The 24,994-nt window shown below is 40.9% G+C and overlaps 1 protein-coding gene across 1 annotated transcript in view; it reads right to left on the reverse strand.

Annotated features, from left to right (window-relative positions):
• Window positions 1-24,994, reverse strand: part of LOC120516954 (alpha-actinin-2) — a 155,165-nt gene that overhangs the window by 61,918 nt on the left and 68,253 nt on the right. The window contains exons 7-11 of the mRNA XM_039738993.1: window positions 20,768-20,849; window positions 12,113-12,198; window positions 5,968-6,060; window positions 4,536-4,766; window positions 1,643-1,790 (exon numbers count right to left, since the gene is read on the reverse strand). Of these exons, the coding sequence (XP_039594927.1) occupies window positions 1,643-1,790; window positions 4,536-4,766; window positions 5,968-6,060; window positions 12,113-12,198; window positions 20,768-20,849 (640 nt within the window). The remainder of the gene's footprint in view (window positions 1-1,642; window positions 1,791-4,535; window positions 4,767-5,967; window positions 6,061-12,112; window positions 12,199-20,767; window positions 20,850-24,994) is intronic.

The following is a 24,994-nucleotide window of genomic DNA, read 5'->3' on the forward strand; positions in this document are numbered from 1 at the left end:
AGCAAGTGCTGTACAGATGGGTTTTCTAGTATGGCGAGTTCACCCACAAACTTTGCCTTTTTTGGTTCCTGTTCTGCCTCTCTTCAGTTTGTGATGTCTAAAACACCCACATTCCTTATTCTCTCAGCTGCATTATATGGACTGCCGTTTTGAGTAATGTCTCATTAATTGTCAGCTATCACAGACACGTGGGCAGAGTGGTGGCTCTGAGGCTAGGGATCTGCACTGGCGATCGGAAGGCTGGCGGTTCAAAACCCATAAAATGCCAAAAGGGACTCTGCTCTGTTGGGCCCTTGAGCTAGGCCCTTAACCTGCAATTGCTCCATCCTGGGTATGGTGTTAATCTGCATGTAGGTCCCCCAACCTACAAGGAAAAACCTGGGGGTCGGTGGCAGAATTGGCACTCCAGCCACCATAAAAAACCTCACACTGTTCCAATCCATCTGAACTCGAGTGGTGCTGAGGTGTCACCTGTCACATGGCTGCACTCGGGTCCTAATCTGGATCCTGAGTTGGTTTGTCGTGTGGTGGGTGCGGCAATGTGCTGCATCAGCGTGTGCCCCTAACCTCCTATCATACACATAAACACGCACACAGAACGCACCCTACAACAAGTCAGTATCATACCCATTCGATTGTCAGAGACTTGTTAAGGCAGAGGCACTGGGGATGTCAGACTACACGACTGCATTTCACCGCAGCGTGCTGCAACTGCCTCCAACTCACTAAGATTATGGAAATGAAGTCTGTGACTGGACATTGCTGGAAAAAAATCATGTCATGTGACATGGCCTTTAGAGTGACCAGTACACAGGGGGCCCTGCACATTTCACTTTTAGTCTTTACTGCAGATATCTGCTGACAAAAAGCTAATTCTGCCTTTAAAATGTTTCTTCTTGAGTATGTGAATTTGTAGTAAAAATAGAGATTAGAAAAGAATAATTAACCCTGCAACATCTGAAAACAGGGCGGCACGGTGGCGCAGTGGTAGCGCTGCTGCCTTGCAGTAAGGAGACCTGGGTTCGCTTCCCAGGTCCTCCCTGCATGGAGTCTGCGTGTTATCCCCGTGTCTGCGTGGGTTTCCTCCCACAGTCCAAAGACATGCAGGTCAGGTGCATTGCCAATCCTAAAATTGTCCCGGTGTGTGTGTGTGTGTGAGACCTGCGGTGGGTTTTGTCCTTCCAGCAGACCCCCATGACCCTGTGTTAGGATATAGCGGGTTGGACAATGGATGGATGGACATCTGAAAACATTTAAAGGGTCCAAATAACTTTTGTATTGATATCTCAACAACAACATTTATTTCTATAATACACTTTCATACACCAAATAAAGCTCCAAATGCTTTACAAGAGGTCCAAGAACAGTTGAAAGAAAAGAAAAACAAATTAAAAATAGATCAGAATAAGAATGAGGTATGCAAGTATACAGTATGTGTTCTTGCTCTGCTGGCATTTTTTCTATTGTTTAATTGTATTTGCCCATATGAGTGAAGAGCAGCACACAAGCTCAAAACTGGACCAAAGAGAAGGTACGTCACAGACAGACAAACACAGAAATATTACCCACTGGTGTGTTCACTGCCAACAAGTCATAACCAGGTGGGAAACTGTTCTGTCACGCCAGCACACTGGATACCCACCCTGTGCCCAGGACTCATGGATTGAAGCCTTCTGACGAAACTTTTCCGCGAGGTGTTCCAAACGTTCCAGTCTTCTAATCTCGTTCAGGAGCCATTCTTCATAGCCCTTCTCTGCTTGCTCTAGGTTCTGCCATGCACTTGCAATATCCTGTCAACAGATAAAGAACTTTACGCTGCATGCCAAGCAACTACATCAAGTTAACTTTCAGCGTTTTAAGTGTTTGATTCTGCACCCAGTTTACTGCACAAGGAGACGTTATGCAATGTGTCCATGGAGTGTTGTATTGTCAGAGGTGGTGCTGGACATCCAGGAATAAAACGATTAGAGCTTTTTATTTTTACAGTCCATAGAGCATACCAAAAATTCCTTAGACTTCAAATTTAGGAGAAAAATATATTTTCAAAACATTGTAACAGAGTATTGACATTTTTATTTATTCTAGAGAAAAGCCAAGCAAAATGACACCTTTTATTAGCTAACTAAAAAGATTACGATATGTAGGCTTTCGAGGCAACTCAGGCCCCTTCTTCAGGAAAGATGTAATACAGAAAATGGAGTTCTCTGTGTTTACACACACACACACACTAGGACAAGAAACAACATTGGTAAAACTTTAAATGAAAAATCTTAAATATAAAAAATTAATAGATTAGAGAGAGCAGAACAATGTATGGTCAAGATCTTTAGATAAGAATTATTATTTATTCTAATAATTTTGATTTATCATTGCAGTTTGAGATGGTGTCTGTTACGGTAGTACCCTGGCTGAAATTTAGTTTGTGTTTATTATTCTTGTAGATTTTTATTTAAATATACTTTTTCATATTACAGTAATCCCTCGCTATATCGCGCTTTGACTTTCGCGGTTTCACTCTATCGGATTTTAAATGTAAGCATATCTAAATATATATCACAGATTTTTAGCTGGTTACGCTTTCTGGACAATGGGTCTTTTAATTTAGGTTACATGCTTCCTCAGTTTGATTGCCCAGTTGATTTCATACAAGGGATGCTATTGGCGGTTGGCTTAAAAGCTACCCAATCAGAGCATGTATTACATATTAACTAAAACTCCTCAATGCTATACGATATGCTTCCCGCGCGGTGCTTGTTTGCTTCTCTCTATCTTTCTCACTCTCTCTGCCTGACGGAGGGGATGTGAGCAGAGGGGCTGTTTGCACAGAGGACACGGACGCTCTTCTACAAAATGCTGCTTTATCGCGGTGCTTCTGTATACTTAAAAGCACGTATTGATTTTTTGATTGTTTGCTTTTCTTTGCGCTCTCTCTGACATTCTCTGCTCCTGACGGCGCTCCTTTAAAAATAAGATATGTTTGCTTTCTTTTAATTGTGAGAAAGAACTGTCATCTCTGTCTTGTAATGGAGCACAGTTTAAACGTTTGACTAAAGGGTGTTATTTCTTGTCTAGAGGGCTCTAATAATGTTAACAGGGTGGGAGAGTTTATAAGGGCTTAAAATATATAAAAATAACCATACAAACATATGGTTTCTACTTCGCGGATTTTCACCTATCGCGGGGGGGTCTGGAACGCAACCCCCGCGATCGAGGAGGGAGTACTGTATGCTGCTAATTTATTTTTGCCTTTTTTTTGTCATTGAAGGTTTATAATATTATAACTCTTCTTTGATATTGCGGTGTCTTTATTGATTATTTTGCTATTGCGTTATGTTTCTGTGTAGTGTTTTTTTTTTTTGTTGTTATCTACCCTGTCTCCTTCATTTGGAGCCCAGGGAGGCAGGGCCACTTAATGATGCAGTAAGTATTTAAGAAGTAGGCCAAGCTCCCACTTCATCTTTTTCATTTTGTTTCCTGCATTTTGTTTCTGGCTTTTGATCTGTGCATTTAATTCAAGGTACTGTTTTGTTGGTCTGCAATTTGAATTCAATCGTTTTATCTTGCCTTGCCTTTTTGGGACTCCTTGTTCTTTGAATATATTTTTTAACTACAAAGGAACCTTGCTTTTGTGTTTGTCCTTTAAATATTAGAACAATAGAACAATCTAGACGAGAACAGGCCATTCAGCCCAACAAAGCTTGCCAGTCCTATCCACATCAAGTCGAGTTTTGAAAGTCTTACTGTCTACCACACTACTTATTCCAAGCATCTAACGTTCTTTGTGTGAAGAAAAACTTCCCAATGTTTGTGCGAAATTTACCCTTAACAAGTTTCCAGCGGAGTCCCCATGTTCTTGATGAACTCATTTTAAAATACAAGTCTCGATCCACTGGACTAATTTCCTTCAAAATTTTAAACACTTCAATCAGGTCACCTCTTAATTTTCTTTTGCTTAAACTGTAAAGGCTCAGCTCTTTTAATCTTTCCTCATAATTCCTCCCCTGTACCCCTGAAATCTGCCTCGTCACTCTTCTCAACATATATGATTTCCCTCTTCATCCTTAAGGGCATTTTTGTGATATTTTTGAAAGGCTTTGCCCCATTTTGGGAGATGAGCAGGATGGAGCCTGCCATTTCAGTAAGGGGTCAGGCTCTCTGGGATGAGGCCAATTCCAGGGGCACTGAGTTAAGAGCAGGTTTGGCTTTTTTTCATTGGTTTCTGGAGGCCAGCAGTTGACCCTAAAATGCAGGAACTGGGAAACAACAGCTTGCTTAATTAGCCTTGGAGTTCAATTCAAAAAAGAAGTTACCTGGAAGAAAAACCTGCAGCATCAGAGGGGTCCTTAGGACTGAGTTTGAGAATGACTGATCTAGGCCCTCAACAATATCACATGATGGGTTTTTCCACATAATTTGTGTTGCTGTGATGCGTTTTGTGTAGAAGTACAGTAACTTTACATACGCATAAAATCTTAAATGATCGACGTGATTTTTTTAGAACAGAAGTAGTAAAAGGGTGATTTTTCCGCACTTACTGAAACCATCTTGCCTTCTGAGGGCATGAAGGCAGGCCTGTTGCTTATTCTAAGTTTGGTCTGGAGGGTGTTAAAGTTGATCTCCAGCTGGCACTTCTCTTGGACTTTGGGAGGCTTGTGCATACGGCGGTAGTCCCGGAAATCCTCCAGCTTTTGTTGCATCGACACCATGGTTTTCTCTGGTGTGCGGTTTTCTAGCCAGGGGATGGTGCGTCGAATCCATTCCAGCAGCTGTTTAGTGAGAAAAAAATCAGACAGTTCCTTTAGTATTAATTCCAGTTGTATTAGCCATAATTCACAAGTTCAATGTTCGTTGATTTAATTCATGGTGCTAAGTAAAACATATGCACTAGCAGGTCCAGCCTTGAGTGACCAACACTGTAAAGCACCAATTGCTTAGGAGTGCCTTCCGTTACCAGAAAGAGAGGGTCTGAGGATTGAGTACAGGAGGAAACCTTCACAATTTACCCGAGATAGAACTCTCGTGCAAAAATATAGGGGATATATATGAAAAATCTAGGGGTGCTAAGTTGATAGATTGTAAGACTTGCTGTATAAATGTGTAAAGTACTTCAACCTGTGCCTGCCTGTCTAAGTTAGACATTCTGTATCATTTGAACCAGCATTTTACTATAGAGATGAGATCACATGACTCAGTGAGTCATCAGGTGACGGACAAAAACAAAATGAAGTGATTTTAAAGCATTCAGAAGTAATTCTTATGAACACGAAAATATCAAAATGTAGTAGAGATAAGAAAAATAAAGCTAACTCAGTCTCATAACTATCTAACAATTTTGTTGCAATTATTCATTTCAAGGAAATAATATAAATGTGTATATGGCCATAAATTGGCTAATAAGCCAGCGACATGCCATATCCAATTTTATTCTTTGAGAAAAACAACACAACGTTGGAGACGGTGGCACTGACCAGAATGCAGGAGACAGAACTGTTGGTGGCAGAGTTAAAGATGCTAAGACTTGCATTGGGTGTGACGAGGATGGACAAGATTAGGGATGAGGACATTCGAGGGTCTGCTCAGGGTGAACAATTTGGTCTGACAAAGTCAGAGAAGCGAGGTTGTGTTGGTGTGGACATGAGCAGAGGAGAGATGAGGGGTATATTGGGAGAAGGGTGCTAAGGATAGAGCTGCCAGGGAAGAGGAAAAGAGGAAGGCCAAAGAGGAACTTTATGGATGTGGTGAGAGAGGACATGCAGGTGATGGGGGTGACAGAACAAGATGTAGAGGACAGGAAGATATGGAACAAGATGATCTGCTGTGGAAAACCCTAACGTGGAGCAGCCAAAAGTAGAAAAAGAAAAGCAACACTAAATCCACTATGATTGGCAGACTGGACAGTCAAGACTCTTGGAGCATTTGCCCCCAGAAGGTCTACTTGAAATAACTGACAAATGATGTTCACATTACCTGACTTGCTAGCCGTTCATATTCTTCCATTAATTTCTCATTTTCCTGATTCACTCCAAGCACCTTGCAAATTCGGTTAGCTGCCGTCTCTGCCTGTAGAGCAAGAAAGAGGTACAAAAGTTGACTGCTGGTTTATTAAATCGTCACAGAATATTAGCTTAATGGCGTGATGTGTCAGTACAAGTGACCTTACAAACAACAGAATCCCAATATATATATTCGCTTTTATCCAACTGTTCATTAGGTTAGAAGTCACCAAACTATGACCTCTGTTGTAGGAATTTGTTATTGTGGCACAGCATTGTGGGGAGCTAAAGGTATAAATCAGACCTGAGCCTCGACACTTTCACTCACACACATAACCCACATCGGTTTATAAATGGGGGGAGAGTACTAGGGTGTTGTGCCGTGTTAGCCATTATGAACGTAGAGAGAAGTCAAGCAAAACGACACCTTTTATTGACTAACTTAAAAGATTATGAGGCAACTCAGGCCCCTTCTCCAGGCAAGATAATATTGTAATCTTTTTAGTTAGCCAATAAAAGGTGTCATTTTGCCTGACTTCTCACTACATTGGCAGAGACACACACAAACTGAGGAAGATGTGCAAACGTTACACTGATTGTGACTGGCCTAGTAACTGAACGCAGGTAGGTCTCGGGGAGTACGAGACGGCAGCACTATGTAACGTGCCACACACATTGATGACAGTTACAATAAAATTAATAGTTTTGGATTAGGAAAAGTCACTTTGAAAGACTAAAGTTAGTTTTATGTTACACTCTTTTGTGGGAAACATAAGATTAATTTCTTGCCAACATAATTAAAATCTGGGCAGCACGGTGGCACAGTGGGTAGCGCTGCTGCCTCGCAGTTAGGAGACGCGGGTTCGCTTCCCGGGTCCTCTTTGCATGGAGTTTGCATGTTCTCCCCGTGTCTGCGTGGGTTTCCTCCCACAGTCCAAAGACATGCAGGTTAGGTGCATTGGTGATCCTAAATTGTGTGTGCTGGGTGTGTGTGTGTGTGTCCTGCGGTGGGCTGGCACCCTGCCCGGGGTTTGTTTCCTGCCTTGAGCCCTGTGTTGTCTGGGATTGGCTCCAGCAGACCCCCGTGACCCTGTAGTTAGGATATAGTGGGTTGGATTATGGATGGAAGGATGGATAATTAAAATCACTTAAAGCTCAAAAGCTTTCTGCAGTACTATTTACTAATTAATAATAATAATAATAATACATTTTATTTACTTTCAAGATACTCAAGGTCATCTCACAAAAGCTAAATAAATAAAAATAGCAAATGTAATGACACCAGATAATCAAACATGATAAAACAAGTCATAAGCTCCCCAGTATTTGTGCTCAAAGAGAGTATGAAGAGTTTGAATTGGCGGTTTAAAATTGTGTTACAGAGTCCAGTTGGCGGATCTGAGAGGGAAGGGACTTCCAGAGAACAGGTGCAGTATGGGAGAAGACTCTGGCAGCCAAGGTGTGGAGTTTGATGTCTGGCACAGAATGTAGACCTGCTGATGAGGATCAGAGGGAGCAGCAGGGAAGGGCGTGATCATGTAGAGCAGGGGTGGGCAGATTCAGTCCTGGTGGGCCACAGTGGCTGCAGGTTTTTGTTCCAACCCAATTGCTTAGCTCAAGTATCACTTCTGCTTCACTTTAGTTGTCTAACTCGTTAAGACTTTGAACCCTTATCACTTATTTTAGTCTTAAACAGCTGTAGTCTTGGTTTTTAATGGCTCCTTATTAACAATAAGATTCAAATGGCAAAAGTAACCAGCATTTCTCCATTTAGCTTGTTTCCATTTACACCACTGTGGGTTTATCATGCGCTATTGGGTTTAATTAAATAATTGGAAGGAAAGTGAAGCACTGAGAATAACTCGTCTGTTTTAGACTTCAAATCATTTGGATGATATCCTTAGAAAGCAAAGAAAAATCTAGGATATGAGAATGACCTGACATAGCAGACTTAAACGCACTAGCAAGCCTTGAAATTAAATAATTGACAAGAATTGGTCGGGTTGGAACAAAAAAACTGCAACCACTGCGGCCCTCCAGGACTGACTTTGCCCACCCGTGATGTAGGGCTTTAAATGTTAAAAGTAATATTTTAAAATGTATTCATTGTGACACAGTGGAGTCGGAAGAGTAGTGGTGTGATGTGGTCAAACCGATTTAACTTTGTCTTTAGTCATAAGGATGGGCTTGGGTGCATAGAACTGACAGCCGATGAATGGTCGCACAAAAGTATAGAATGCACTGACAAGGATTAAGAAACATGGGGTTTTAGATTTCACAAACGCAAGAGAAGCTCATCCCTATGACATATAATGTTTTACAAAGAAGGGAAAAAGAAATAATAATGTTAATCCATCGTACAGCACTAGCTCCATCAGGCATCATGCTATTGGCTGTCGGGAAACAGGCTGGAAAGTCGCGACATTGTCACTGCACGTGACCTGCCGAGTGGTAATTTGACATGTTCTGGTGACAAGACCGCCTATTGAAGTCAGCAAGTATGACATATCCTACGACTAAAAGTCATGTAATGTGGCATTGGCTTTTGGGAAGCGCCCCCTAGGAGGAATTTTTGGGACTTGACAAAGGTATGTAAAGTTGGGTTTAGTCAGAGAAATTCTGGTTTGGGGTAAAAAAAAATTTCCACTGAGTAATTTATTAAGTGACTACACCTACGTGTTTTTTCACCCCAGGTAGCACCAGTATTCCTTATAATTTCTAGATGAGTTCACAAATAATGCACAAAGCACCTATTGCAATAGCCATCCATGTCTGTCTGTCTGTCTGCAGGAAACAACTCAGCCCCCCAGTGGTCTAATTTTGTTAAAATGTGGCATTACTTATTCCTCAAGGACATTTGTTGGGACATGTTAATTTTTTTTAAGATATCTTGAACAGTTTTAAAATTCCAAAATCTCCCATTAGAAAACATTGATGAATCTGCAGACTTTTCTGTCTTCTAATGGAGGAACATTCTGTGTAACTTCAACTACGAATTAGTTCACTGTTTAGTTCAATTCTACCTTGATAGAAGTTACACCAACATGTAAATTTTGTAGATTTTTCTCTTTTGCACTACGAAAGATGCTTCTGATGCCAAACAGATCCCCGACACAAATTAAAGAAAAATGAACAGAATGTGCGTGTGGGGAAGAAAGTCGCTGTCACTGGCTGATTGCGCACATGCGAGACGTCAAACTCCAAATCAACGTGCACAGAAACCACTTCATGCATCTCCCTGTGCCAATGCTTTAAATCGTAACAGGTAAATTAAATGAACTTAATAACAGTAAAAATATAAAATGCAAACAAGGAGAGCAATGGGTTATCTAGATATGATTGAAGTACCCTGTGGCGTATAAGTCACTGTGCACAGACCAAACAAACATTTATCCATCCATCCATTATCCAACCCGCTATATCCTAACTATAGGGTCACGGTGGTCTGCTGGAGCCAATCCCAGCCAACACAGGGCGCAAGGCAGGAAACAAACCCCGGGCAGAAACAAACATTTAGTTAGTACTATATGTGTTATCAGTGACCCAATCCTGAGTCCACCAAACCGGACCCCTTCAAACCGGACCCTGCTTTTTGCAGATGATGTTGTCCTGTTTGCTTCATCAGGCCGTGATCTTCAGCTCTCTCTGGATCAGTTCGCAGTTGAGTGTGAAGCGGCTGGGATGAGAATCAGCACCTCCAAATCCGAGAGCATGGTCCTCAGCCGGAAAAGGGTGGAGTGCCCTCTCAGGGTTGGGGAAGAGATCCTGCCCCAAGTGGAGGAGTTCAAGTATCTCGGGGTCTTGTTCACGAGTGAGGGAAGAATGGAGCGTGAGATCGACAGGCGGATCGGTGCGGCATCCGCAGTGATGCGGGCTCTGCATCGGTCTGTCGTGGTGAAAAAGGAGCTGAGCCGTAAGGCAAAGCTCTCAATTTACCAGTCGATCTACGCTCCTACCCTCACCTATGGTCATGAGCTATGGGTAGTGACCGAAAGAACGAGATTGCGAATACAAGCGGCTGAAATGAGTTTCCTCCGCAGGGTGTCTGGGCTTTCCCTTAAAGATATGGTGAGAAGCTCAGTCATCCGGGAGGGGCTCAGAGTAGAGCCGCTGCTCCTCCGCATCGAGAGGAGTCAGATGAGGTGGCTCGGGCATCTGATCAGGATGCCTCCTGGACGCCTCCCTGATGAGGTGTTCCAGGCACGTCCAACCGGGAGGAGGCCCCGGGGAAGACCCAGGACACACTGGAGGGACTATGTCTCCCGGCTGGCCTGGGAACGCCTTGGGATTCTCCTGGAAGAGCTGGAAGAAGTGGCTGGGGAGAGGGAAGTCTGGGCTTCTCTGTTTAAGCTGCTACCCCCGCAACCCGACCTCGGATAAGCGGAAGAGAATGGATGGATGGATGGATGGATGGATGGATGGATGGATATATGTGTTATATTCAACCAAGCCCAAAGCTCCATTATCTGCAGATTACAGTGACAGTGAAATAGTAAAATGTTATAATTTACTAGGGTGGCCACACATTTAGGTGTCAAGGACAGTCCCGATTTCAGGCACTTTTTAATCTGCCTCAGAGCTCCCAACTATCAGTGGACTGTTGTAGACAGTAAATTGTTGTACGAAAAAACAGTTTATATGCCCAGGCCAGCTTTACCTGGTACCAGGTTTGCGGGAAGCCAGAGAATGTAATACACGATTGGGTGTAAGAAATAAACCAACCCTGAATGGGATGCCAGTCCATCATAGAAAATTCTTGTGGACAGAACAACATTCATTCATGCAGTGCACATTTGGAGTCGTCTTCAAGATGCAGGAGGAAAATGGAGTCCCAGGGATAACCCAGCACAAACCGTACCCTATCCTTAGGTGTTTATGATGCAGCGGTGCTACTGGGGAATGACACTTCAACTCCCAGCAGTCCCTGCAATGGCTCTGATTAGTCATCTGCTGAGGGTGCAGGGGTTGCTTGGGACAAGGAGGCGGTGCGAGATTTAAAAGAAGGCCAGTTCTACAGAGAAGAAAAAGTCTTTTGTGTTTTGTGTCTGGAGTTGCCTGTCTGCTTGCCTTCCCATTTTGCTACCCGTGGATTCTTGTTTTTGTCCTGGATCATCTCCTGTGTTGGGTGTATGGACTGTCTGGTGTCATCCTGCTGCTTGAAGACTGTCTGAGGAGAAAGGCGCGCTCCTGATCCCATTCACACGCCATCATCTCATCAGGAAATACTGATAGGTTTGACCTTTATATTCACATACAAGCCTGCTGATCTCTGGACTGTCTACCTCAGTGGTTCTCAACCTATAGGGCGGGCTCCCCTAGGGGGGCGCGAAGTAACAAAAAGGGGGGCGCGAAGATGTGAAAAACGAAAACAAGAATTAAAAATATGAAAAAAACATCTTTTGAAACCAAAACAAATTAACTTAAACTACATTCTGATACTAGAACAATAGAGTTAGATAAATGTCGATAAAAGTTAAGTAGGTATAATAAAATATGCATCTGCATTTCAAAAAATCGTTAGGGGGGCGCGATTAAAACTGTTATGAAAACTCGGGTCGCAAATACTTAAAGGTTGAGAAACGTTGATCTACCTCCATCATTTCGTTTCATCAGTTGCTGTTTTCATGGACTTCATCGTGTGGGGTTTTTGTTAGTAATTTGTGTTTGCTTAATTTACGTTTATTGTATTATCGCCCGAAGGGAACTGGAGTGGGATCGTTGTAGTTTGCCTATATTTCATTTATTATTGTTTAATAGATTCTTTAATTTCTGTTTTATTACCAGTTGATTTTTTGTCTCTGTGAGGGAGTGTGTGTGAGTCGGGCAACAGCTGGGTGCGTTCCTGGGATCCCCAACGAAAAAATAAATAAATCGCCATCATATCGATGGTGTGAATCTTAGCTAGGCATTAGTCCACTACAATGACCATAACAAGAATACCGTGTGTGCACAGTGTGACACATTCTTCAACAGAATTATGAATGACATTTGTGACTTGCCAGAGTTAAATAAACATGCTCATGCAGGATGATTTCAGAAAATCAAAGACACAAAGATAGATGTTTCCAAAGACAGGACAGTCACTTTCAAAGAGAAGCAGAAATAAAAACCTGGTGTACCTGCTCTGCTCCAGCAAAAGCATGATAGAAGCAGGAGACATAGGTCATGATAGCTCGTTCATCAGGTTTGGGAGTGTTGACAATGTCTAAAGGGATGAGAATATAAAATGGAGGGGGAGAGAGGGATAAGCAGTAGAACTAAAGAAGAGAAAGCACTGGACATAAAACTCCAGAAGGAAACAGAAGACTCAGTTCAGACCCTGTCCACCATTAGATGCAAAGAACTGTCAAAAAGTGTTGACCACAAAACCAGAAGATACTTTTAGCCGCACAAGGGTCCATCGTCTGAACAAAGCAAAGCTTAATGCCAGATTTTTGGATTCTCTGTTTGAATTTACCATCATGCTCAAGAGTGTGGCGCAATAAAAAAAAATGGATGGAGAAATTTCCATTTTGAACTTTTTCTGTATTCCAATAATTTCAAATGAAAGACAAATCCTTTATCCATTTATTGATTACGTTTATTGCAGTTTCAGGGTGGTGGAGAGTAAGTGCCTAATATGGCAGCATCGGGTACCTCCCCAAGGAGAAGTACCCACAGTCAGGGCATAACAGGCCAATTAAGAAATGCCAATTTACCTCACCCACTTCGAAGGAATGCAGAAAAACAATAGGACTAACTGCTGCACCACCATGCCACCCTGGAAGAAGTGTGGGCATTTTATTTTTTAAAAATCTGCAATTTAAAGTACGATTAGTGCTGTGCTCCTATAAAATATGCAACAGGAACCATTCCTTAAAGGAACATTCTTCCCAAAAATTCTATTATTTTGTTACTTACGCCATATATTTTGCAGTGATGAACGAGAAATATTTTTAATCTCAAGCATTCATGCAGAATGGAGATAAAAAAGTTTATGATGTAAGACAAACCAATAGTGACCAATGCTGTACAATCACAATGTAAAAAATCCCCATGGCAAAAAAATAAAAGAAATCTCACATCACTCATGTTGCATTACCGACTTGTCCATTATCCAGCTGTACACTTAAAACTTGCAAATTGCATGCATTACTTGCCAAAATATTAATATTAATATAAAAAATAATAATATATTAATATATTATAATAATATATTAAACTAAAATATTGTTAAATAGATACTTCTGGAAAAATCAGCGCACATAAAAAACAGGAAATGCGAGTCACATGGGGTTGTCTTTTTGAATTGAAGATGCGCCCCCCCACCCCTTCATTCATTGGTTCAAAAAGGCAATCCTAAGGGGATTTGCATTCCTTATTTATGATGTGCTCTGATTTTTCCAGAAGCATCTACTGTATTTAACAATATTTTAGCATGTCTTTACCACCTTTTGAGTATGCAACTATATAACTGACGTGCGGATTATACAACGTGAGTAAGATGACTTTTTTTTTCTTCTTTCCATGTATGTTTTCCATATTGTTGGCCATTGAACAATATTGGTCACCATTGACTTATATTATGTCATAAATCATTTGATCTCCATTCTTCATGAAAACATGAGAATATTTTTTTTTTTCGGCCATCACTACAAACTACATGGGTAAGAGACATATGAAAATATATCATTATTTTGGGTGTAATATTCCTTTAATATTTAACCATTATATTCTAATGTAGCCAATTAAATGCATCAGCCTAGTATAAATGAGGTGACCACCAACATCATGGTGCATGGAAACAGAGACATGAAACACATTTTGTAAGCAAATAAGACGAAAACCAGAAAAGATGTGGCAGCAGAGACTGAGGAGCCCTGTACTTCTTTACAAGAACCTAAAAGGAAAGGCAATGATGACAAGGTACACAAAGGAACAGCGAGGAAGTTGAAAGGCCAGAGGTGGACAACTTGTACCATCCTCACCTTCTGTGCACCAGCAAAGGCATGGTAGTAACAGGATACATAAGTCATAATGGCCTTTTCATCAGGTCGAGCTGTATTTACTATATCTGTATGGAAAAAATAAGTTCACTTGTTCAATTTTCAAAAGAATCAACAAAAATATATGAGCAGTAATCACTAAAACATACACAACATGCACTATGAATAACCAGACGCATTCAAAACTCCGAATATCGTGTTTGAAATTCAAGTATAAGCACAAGGGTAAGTCCATAATTATCCACACATTTTGTGATCTTTTTGTTTGGGTTGGCTCCCTGCACACATGTGGAAACACAGAGTATCTGTGGTCAAGTGGTAACGTGTCATCCTTGATCAGTCGGTTTCTCTTGTTGTTTTCTAGGAGTAAACATGGCCACTCTGCTCTGGGTTTGCACTAAAGAAGACCAGTGAGCAGTGATCCTCTTTTAATGGGATGAAGGTGTACCAGGGCCAAATTTTTGTGAGTTCATTGAAATCATAGATAGATAGAACTTTATTTGTCCCCAGAGGGTAAAGCTCGCTAAATAAATAAAGACATAGATAAAGAATACTCTCTCTCTCACTTATATATATATATATATATATATATATATATATATATATATATATATATATATATATATATTATATTATATTATATTATATTATATTATATTATATTATATTATATTATATTATATTATATTATAGATAGATAGATACTTTATTAATCCCAATTATACTAGCAAAATACCCGTGCATCGCAACGGCGAAGTATTGCCTTAAAATTTTTATGAAGAAGAAAATTAAACCTTTTTAAACTGAGGGAAAATATACCAATAATTATTTGTTAAGGATCTCTTTGTATACCACATTGTGAGTTCGGCCCTCCGGTTGTAATATGACCAAGCTGTGCGCTGAGCTTACTCTTGAGCATGTAACGTACAGTTGGCCATGTGAACAGCAATCTTGTTTCAAATCTCACAGTTTGGCTGTCATAATCGGTTTGAGTTTCATGGTTTGTTTCAATTACGACAGTATTTGTAGGACTTGCGTTGAAGAGACATTCAGCATCTGTCAAGCGTTGTAAGCATACAACCGGTTTCATCGATAGTTTCACATCCAGATTTTGAGAGTTTAAACATTCATAAAGATCAAAGTGTCCACTACTGAAATTGTCACCTGTCAATATAAGATGTTTAAGAGGCATTGGCTGTTGTCAAAAGGTGTAAAATATTTGGCCATTTCGGTACACTTGAAAGGACAACCGAACAATTCAGTGGCAGCCATCAACTCACATGCAGATGCATAGGTGAAGGGCTTAAGCATTTCACTCTTCTAGTGCTCCTGTGTAGTCTAATTATCTCCTGTACCGTCATCAGTCCACACCTTGAACCTGTCCCAGTCATTCAATACATAAGACACAATGTTCCTCCGGATATCAAGAGTGAGCCTGATATGGCCGTGCAATATGTAACAAAGAGAATGGAAAAGGTAGGTGGTATCTCTGGGCATGGAAACCACTTGGTAAGTGACAGTTCTTTGATCGATGGTGATCACCTCGATAGACATGTTAATGGGGGTACGGTTGGAATGATAAAGGAAATGGGTACCTGAACAATGTAAAGTAAGTCTAAAATACCTACACAGTAACTATAATCGTAATAAACAAACAATAAAACAGCAGAGAAGCCATGGATTAAATAAAAAGGCTGTAGTTATCAGCAGGGAGACGTGAATCCCGTGGCGAAGCAAGGAAGGGAATGTAGAGACTGGAGCAACGGACGGCCATATATAGGCAGGCAACCAACAACGTGGGAGGCGTTGGGATGGGGGACCTAACACCGCCTCACACGGTGACCGAGCTGCAGGCTATGGACGTATATATGTACGTAAGTTGGATTCAGTTAGCGTTGGGAACCCGCATACCAAATTTCTTTAAGATGGGCCCATAAGTAACAAAGACCTTTGAAAAGTTCAATATGGCGGCCGACAGTGGCATCATACCACCGAAATAAGTGCCAAATTTCAGCCTTCTACCTACACGGGAAGTTGGAGAATTAGTGACATTGGAATCTTCAATATTGCGGCCGACAGTGGCGTCATACCACTGAAATAAGTACGTACATCGGTTTTGGTTAGCGCAGGGAAGCCACCTACCAAATTTCGTGAAAGATGGGGTCAGCCTTCTACCTACACGGGAAGTTGGAAAATTAGTGATGTTGGAAAGTTCAATATGGCGGCCGACAGTGGCGTCATCATACCATCGAAATAACGACGTACATCAGTTTCGGTTAGCGCAGGGAAGCCGCCTACCAAATTTCATGAAGATGGGGCCATAAAAAAGTTCAACATGGCGGATGTTGTCAACCGTTATGACTGTTACGTGTAGAATTTCAAAATGAAACCTGCCCAACTTTTGTAAGTAAGCTGTAAGGAATGAGCCTGCCAAATTTCAGCCTTCTACCTACATGGGAAGTTGGAGAATTAGTAGTGAGTGAGTGAGGGCTTTGCCTTTTATTTATATATATATATATATATATATATATATATATATATATATATATATATATATATATATATATATATATATATATTATATATATATATATATAATATATATATATATATATATATATATATATATATATATATATATATATATACACACACAGTACAGGCCAAAAGTTTGGACACACCTCCTCATTCAATGTGTTTTTATTTTCATGACCATTTCCAGCACTCCATCACTCTCCTTCTTGGTCAAATAGCCCTTACACAGCCTGGAGGTGTGTTTGAGGTCATTGTCCTGTTGAAAAATAAATGATCGTCCAACTAACCTGACTTCTGCACAACACAACTGCTGGTCCCAACCCCACTGATAAAGCAAGAAATTCCACTAAATAACCTTGATAAGGCACACCTGCGAAGTGAAAACCATTTCAGGTGACTTCCTGTTGAAGCTCATCGAGAGAATGCCAAGAGTGTGCAAAGCAGTAATCAGAGCAAAGGGTGGCTGTTGTGAAGAAACTAGAATATAAAACATGTTTTCAGTTATTTCACCTTTTTTAAGTACATAACTCCACATGTGTTCATTCATAGTTTTGATGCCTTCAGTGAGAATCTACCAATGTAAATGGTCATGAAAATAAAGAAAACACATTGAATGAGGAGGTGTGTCCAAACTTTTGGCCTGTACTGTGTGTGTATATATATACATATATATATACATATACATACATATATACATATATATATATATATATATATATATATATATATATATACATACATACATAAAGACACAGAGCAGGATCAACAACTGCTGAGGTGCATGGTGTGTAAAAGACACTGCTGATTCTATGGCTGTAGACTTCCAAACCTCCACATGGCCGAGCAGCTCCAGGGGATCCAGAGTGCATCCCATAACCAAGCCTACCCTTTTAATCAGCTTGTTGATTCGGTGGCCTTCTCTTGAAGTGATGTTACCAGCTAAGCACACCACAGTGTAGAAAAATCACACTGGCCATTAGAAGAGTTGAAGTAGTTCTAAAGATCATCACTACCCACATTAAGGAAAAAAGAGCCCGCTTTGCCCTCTTCTCTGTAGTTCCTCTGTGTTATGAGACCAACCCCACCTGTCGGTGACGTGAACTCCCAAGTACTTGTAGATGTGCACCACCTCGACATCCACTCCCTGAATAGTGACCAGACATTGTTCTCAGTCATGGACATGGATGTGTTTCCTTCTCCTTCTTCTTGTTTAACACTTGTCCAACCATTTCTGAACTTCTTAATTCATTCATAAACACTCCGCCATGGTAAAAGACCACCTCCATATGCTACAGAAAGCCTTCTAAGGAAATCGAGCCCAGTACACTTTCAGCCAAAAACAAAAGTAGATCACTGCTCACTATATTTTCTATGGGATAGAAATGGGAGACTGGAGCGGCCATGTTTGTTCCTAGAAAACAACAACTGATCAAGGTTGACGCTTTACCACTGGGACCACAGACATATGCATGAGGGAAGCTGGTACAGCCAATACCAAACAAAATGATCATTAAAGTGCGGATGATTATCGACTTTACGTTGTAGATTTGGTCTTTATTGCTCTTTAACATTTAACATTTCTCTTTAACAATTAAAATTTACTGAAGATTTGATTTCAGGTCATGGAAGCGTACAAACAGGTGAGCCAATTTGTGTTTTCCTATAATTCAAATGAAGTTTATGTATTGTTTACCATGGTGCCAGCAACTGGCGAAGCGATGCTTGTTTGGACACACAAGTAAGTATTTCACTGTGCTCTGTACACGGGGCAAGTCTACTGCTACTGCAACCAAATATGCCCATTACTCTAACATGGAGAAAAAGTTTTGATCAAGAAAAGAAGTGCTGAATACTTGTCCCGCATTAGGCCTTCACTTTCCCTTCTGCAATTACGTTTACATGAGAGAGAAATGACAGAATGTGATTAATCATATTTCTAAAAGAATGTGCAATAGGAAAGAAATCCATAAACAATGCCGAGAATAGCCTAAAAGAAATTAATGATGTAAAGGAACAGACAAAACAAAGCAAAACCTATAGTTGAAGGCAGCCATGCACAGAATTCACTCCAGCTCCGTATGTGGAAAACATTCACTTATTCAACTTAAAATCTTTTATCGAGCACATCTATCACATTTGAAATTGTCCAAGATGTTTCCAGGACAAGGTTCAACCTGCAAAATGTTGCAATCGAGCTCCAGCCTCACTGGGCCACATGTTCTGGGCCTGCACCAAAATTAACATAATTTTGGACCAAAATTTTGAAATGCCTATCAGACAGCCTCAGTGTTACAGTCACCTCTAATCCATTAACAATTGTTTTTGGTGGGGTACCAGATAGGCTTAAAGTGGAGAAGGACAAACAAACTGGAATTGCCTTTACTACACTATTAGCACAATGGCCACTGGCGGTGGGGTCTTAGGAGCATGGAGCCCACGATGTTCTGAGGCCTTTGTATGTTTTTGTTTTTCTATCAAAACGGGGCCCCAGCACACTTTTTTGTCTGGGGATCTATGATGCTGTTAAGATGACCCTGTGCTGCACATCTCCTGGTCCAGGATTTGGTCATTTCACATCCGAACTATATCGAATTTCTCCTGACAGGAATACTAGTATGCATTACCAAGCTGCTGTTAATGATTCAAAATGCACTGGCACATCTGGCGTTCAGCTACCTGACATGGGTACACGTCACTCCTATTTTACAGATCACTACCCTGTAGCAGCACATTTTAAGTTCAAATCTTTGATGCTTGCTACAGAGAAGTCAATGGGTCAGCAAGTTTATACACAGGGTGAGTCAAAATGATGTTAACACTAATGGTAGTACTGTTATTTATATACTTACTGTATATACAATTTTTGTGGAGCATTTATGTGCCATATATGGTACATGTGTTGAACAGGATGGCGAACAGATTGAGACATACATGTAAATCATCTTGCACATATGAAGTATGTTTTGTGAAGAAATTGTTTCCGCCATTGAAATGTTAACATAATTTTGACTCACCCTGTATATGAAGACTATTGTGAGATCTTATGCTCCATCTCGCCCACTCAGGTCTGCTGATGAATGACATCTGGTGATGCCACCTTTGCATGGCATCAATTCTCATTCTAGACTCTTTCTTTCTGATACAATAAGCTGCTCAACTCCCTCAGAGTGTTTCAGGATGTTTAAGACACTCTGTTGTTATTTGAATATTTGTCTACATTTACTTATTTGTCTGATGGAAAGCTTTATCCAGGGTGACTTACAACATTTATGATACAATTGGTTACATTTCTTTAGGTTTTCCAATTGGAGCCCAGGCAGGTCAAGTGACTTGCTCAGGGTCACACAGTGGTGTCGGTAGGGAGATTTGAATCCACAACCTCAGGGTTTGAAGTCCAAAACCTTAACCCCTATTCCATATTGCCTACCCAATTGATAATGGATTTTATATGTTCTTGAAACTTCTTGTAACTAACAAGATACAAAGAAAATCAATTCAGGATCATTCAACAGCAAATGTCAATCTAAGACAGGAGGAGGACATTCTTAAATCAGAGATATCATGGTGGGTATATATCATACCTTAAAATGCATTGTTTTGTGTAAAATCGTCAGTAATCTTTCAACTCGTCCTCAACAAACAGAGTACATGTATACTACACATCAAAACTACAGATCTTAAGGTGTGATTATCGTATTTAGGGTCAATGATGGCTCTGTCATGGTGTAAACTGCATTCCCCTGGCATTATTCAGGCCCACTATCCACTTGAAGGACAATTCAAATATTAACATTACAAGACAATCTTGAGAGGTCACTTTCGTGCTTCTATCCTGACGATGTTGAACTCATCCAGGATGACATTTTCTCCATTTGCAAGGCCCAGCCAGCGAATGAATGCTTTAAAGATTATGCCATTATTATGGACTCATATGCGATCTGAGTCACCAAATCTGAACCCAACACATCACTTACAGGAGATTCTGACATGGCAGCTGCTGAGACTGTGTTCGTTTTGCTTATTATTATTTTTTTTTTTACAAAGTTAACCAAAGTACCAAATAATGGACTTTCTCATGGAAGAATGTGGTCACATTTGTCAAGTTCCTTCTAGACACTAAGCTGTCCTGGAGTCTCTTGGAGAGACTCTGCCTTTCAAAGACTTTAACACAGCAATGTTGTTGGTTACCTGTAAATAGGTACGGATTTAAGATCTTTACAATCATTAAAGCATGGGAACTTTCTTTTGAATTACCTTCTGCATCCAACATTTTGGGGATATCCAAATGTTTCTCTGCAATCTCCAAAGCAAGATTCAGGTTACCCAAGGGATCATCCTAAATAGAAAAAAAGTATAAGAATTAATTAAGATTTTATCTTAAATATGACAAAACAGAGTGTGCTGTATTTAATGATCTCGTTTTTAAATTTCTAGGAAAATACAAAAAACTGTGACCTACTAATGTATGTGCATAGTAAAATAATGATTTTCATTGTTATTATTATTTCATTGTTTATTTTTCAGTTAAAATAAAGCGTCACACACATGCACATGGGAGCTTAAATAATGTTGTTTCTCAGCCGAACCTGGGGTTGGCACTGTCGACTAATGCTTTCTCCCTTTGTCCCTCTGCAGACCAGCCTAAGAACCCTCCCACTAAGGTCGCTTCCAGGCTACAAGCCCTGCCTCCTGATGACATCACTTCTGGTTCTGGTCCATACAATCCTACCTCTTCCTGTCTAATCCGTATAAATAGAAGAGCCTACTCTGTGTTAGCCAGTTTAATCGTGGACTCCTCTCTATAAAGTCGGGTTTCTTTTTTCTTCTATATTTTTTCAGTATATGGGGTGGCCATCCTCAAGCCTTTTTCTGCCTCCACTCTATTTTGTTACAAAAGATTAGTATGCTTGACGTGGTGAGTGAGTGGACTGTGGATTTTTCGTTAAGTAAATATAAAGTCTGGTGAAAAGTACTGTAGTGTTGATCTATGAAATCTGCCAAAGCGTTTTTCGTACACAATTTCCTGGAACTGCCAGTAACCTTACAGCTCACTTAGATGAACTTTTTCTTCCCCAGTGCCCCAAGATGCTTTGCGAGGCCAGTGTGACATCACAGAGCTGTAGCAGCCAGTGTTTGATGGGAATGTCATTATATGATTCCTCTACCTGCCTGATTTGTGTCTCGCATGCATGGAACTTTCATGCATGTGTACTATAAGTGGATTCCATCTCACATTTTACTGCTTCATGCATGCGTGAACAATTAATGGAGTATACACCGTTGCATGATGTCACCATCTAAGCAGCACTACAATTGGATTTGCACCACGTATGCATTTAAATTTTGCACAATTTTGTGATGATGAAATTAGTAAAATAGCCCACTGGTTGGTGTCGGGTTAGGACAGTTCCATAAATACAAACAGACACATAAAACCAACAGAATTTCAATTAGTTTTCATCTTACGACTTACCGTATTTTTCGCTCCATAAGACGCACTTTTTTCCCCTAAGGAAGGGTGGAAATGTCTGTGCGTCTTATGGAGCGAATATTGCGTCACAGACCGTGATGTGTATTACCTGACAGTTGAGAGTGATCAGGAGATCGAGCAAGAGAGTGAGGAACTGGCACAAGCTGATCTGACACCAGCCGATGCCACCCCAGCTGAGCACATTCGCACAGCAAGGTTCATGTGGGAGGAATACTCAGGCATTAATCCGTGGGAGCCAAACTGGCTAACTGACTTCACAAGACAGCATGGCTTGCTCTTGGACTCGACAGATTACCAGCCAGTGGACTACTTCAGGCTGTTCTTTCCTGAGGCTGCCTTTCAGCTACTGTCAGACGAGACAAACAGGTATGCAGAGCAATTTTTTGAATCGCGGGCTGTGCTTGCACTGCATTCTCATTTTTCAAAGTGGAAACCCACAACAAAATATGAGATGAAGGGCTTTGTAGCATTACAAAATAGAGATGGGACTAGACTGGCAATATAACTTCAGGGAGCATTGGTCTAAACGTGCTTTGTCCCCTGGTGGCTTTGGACAGGTTATACCGCATGATAGGTACGTGCTCCTGCAAAGTGATTGCGAGAAACTGGGCTTCATAAATTCTGACACTAGCGATGAGGAGTTCTTGGGGTTTCTAGAAAACTAGAAGAGTGCTTGAACCTTAAAGTCTCTCCTCATTTGTTAATGACAGCGATGATGGTTCATAATACCGCTGTTAACTTTACATGGCTGAAATATTATTCTGCTATATTTTATTAAATACTAGCAAAATAACCGCGATTCGCAGCGGCGAAGTACTGCATTAAAATTTTTATTAAGAAAAAAATTAAACCTTTTTAAACTGAGGGAAAATATGCCAATAATTATTTGTTAAGGATCTCTTTGTATACCACATTGTGAGTTTGGCCCTCCGGTTGTAACATGACCAAGCTGTGCGCTGAGCTTACTCTTGAGCATGCAACTTACAGTTGGCCATGTGAACAGTAATCTTGTCTCAAATCTCACAGCTTGGATTGCTGCTGTCATAATCGGTTTGAGTTTTATGGTTTGTTTCAATCACGACAGTATTTGTAGGACTTGTGTTGAAGTGACATTCGACATCTGTCAAGCGTTGTAAGCACACAACCAGTTTCATCGATAACTTCACATCCAGCTTTTGAGAGTTTAAACATTCATAAACATCAAAGTGTCCACTACTGAAATCGTCACCTGTGAATCTAAGATGTTTAAGAGGCACTGGCGGTTGTCAAAAGGTGTAAAATATTTGGCCATTTCGGTACACTTGAAAGCAATAACCGAACAATTCAGTGGCAGCCATCAACTCACATGCAGAACCATAGGTGAAGAGCTTAAGCATTTCACTCTTCTAGTGCTCCTGTGTAGTCTAATTATCTCCTGTACCGTCATCAGTCCACACCTTGAACCTGTCCCAGTCATTCAATACATAAGACACAATGTTCCTCTGGATATCAAGAGTGAGCCTGATATGGCCGTGCAATATATAACAAAGAGAATGGAAAAGGTAGGTGGTATCTCTGGGCATGGAAACCACTCGGTAAGGGACAGTTCTTTGATCGATAGTGATCATCTCGATAGACATGGTAATGGGGGTACGGTTGGAATGATAAAGGAAATGGGTACCTGAACAATGTAAAGTAAGTGTAAAATACCTATACAATAACTATAATTGTAATAAACAAACAATAAAACAGCAGAGAAGCCCTGGATTAAACAAAAAGGCGTGAATCCCGTGGCGAAGCAAGGAAGGGAATGTAGAGACCGGAGCGACGGACGGTCTTATATAGGCAGGCAGCCAACAACGTGGGAGGCGTTGGGATGGGGGACCGAGGTGCAGGCTATGGACGTATATATGTATGTAAGTAGGATTCAGTTAGCGTTGGGAACCCGTGTGCCAAATTTGTTGAAGATAGGCCCATAAGTAACAAAGACTGTTGAAAAGTTCAATATGGCGGCCGACAGTGGCATCATACCACCGAAACAAGTACGTACATTGGTTTTGGTTAGCGCAGGGAAGACGCCTACCAAATTTCGAGAAGATGGGGCCATAAATAAGAAAGTTCAACATGGTGGACGTTGTTGACTGTTATGACCATTACGCGTAGAATTTCGAAATGAAACCTGCTTAATTGTTGTAATTAAGCTGTAAGGAATGAGCCTGCGAAATTTCAGCCTTTTACCTACACGGGAAGTTGGAGAATTAGTGATGTTGGAAAGTTCAATATGGCGGCCGACAGTGGCGTCATACCACCAAAATAAATACGGACATCGGTTTCCATTAAAAGTTCAATATGGTAGCCGACAGTGGCATCATACCACCGAAATAAGTACCAAATTTCAGCCTTCTACCTACATGGGAAGTTGGAGAATTAGTGACGTTTGAAAGTTCAATATGGCGGCTGACAGTGGCGTCATACCACCGAAATGAGTATGTACATTGGTTTCGGTTAGCGCAAGGAAGCCGCCTACCAAATTTCGTGAAGATGGGGCCATGAATAAGAAGGTTCAATATGGCGGACGTTGTTGACCGTTATGACCGTTACGCATAGAATTTCTAAATGAAACCTGCTTAACTTTTGTAAGTAAGCTGTAAGGAATGGGCCTGCCAAATTTCAGCCTTCTACCTACACGGGAAGTTGGAGAATTAGTGACTTTGGAAAATTCAATATGGCGGCCAACAGTGGCGTCATACCACCGAAATAAGTACGTACATCAGTTTTGGTTAGCGCAGGGAAACCACCTACCAAATTTCGTGAAGATGGGGTCAGCCTTCTACCTACACGGGAAGTTTGAAAATTGGTGACGTTGGAAAGTTCAATATGGCGGCCGACAGTGGCATCATACCATCGAAATAAGTAAGTACATCGGTTTCGGTTAGCGCAGGGAAGCCGCCTACCAAATTTCGTGAAGATGGGGCCATAAATAATAAAGTTCAACATGGCGGATGTTGTCA

This window comes from Polypterus senegalus, chromosome 16, assembly GCF_016835505.1.
Source record: "Polypterus senegalus isolate Bchr_013 chromosome 16, ASM1683550v1, whole genome shotgun sequence".
NCBI lineage: Eukaryota > Metazoa > Chordata > Cladistia > Polypteriformes > Polypteridae > Polypterus > Polypterus senegalus.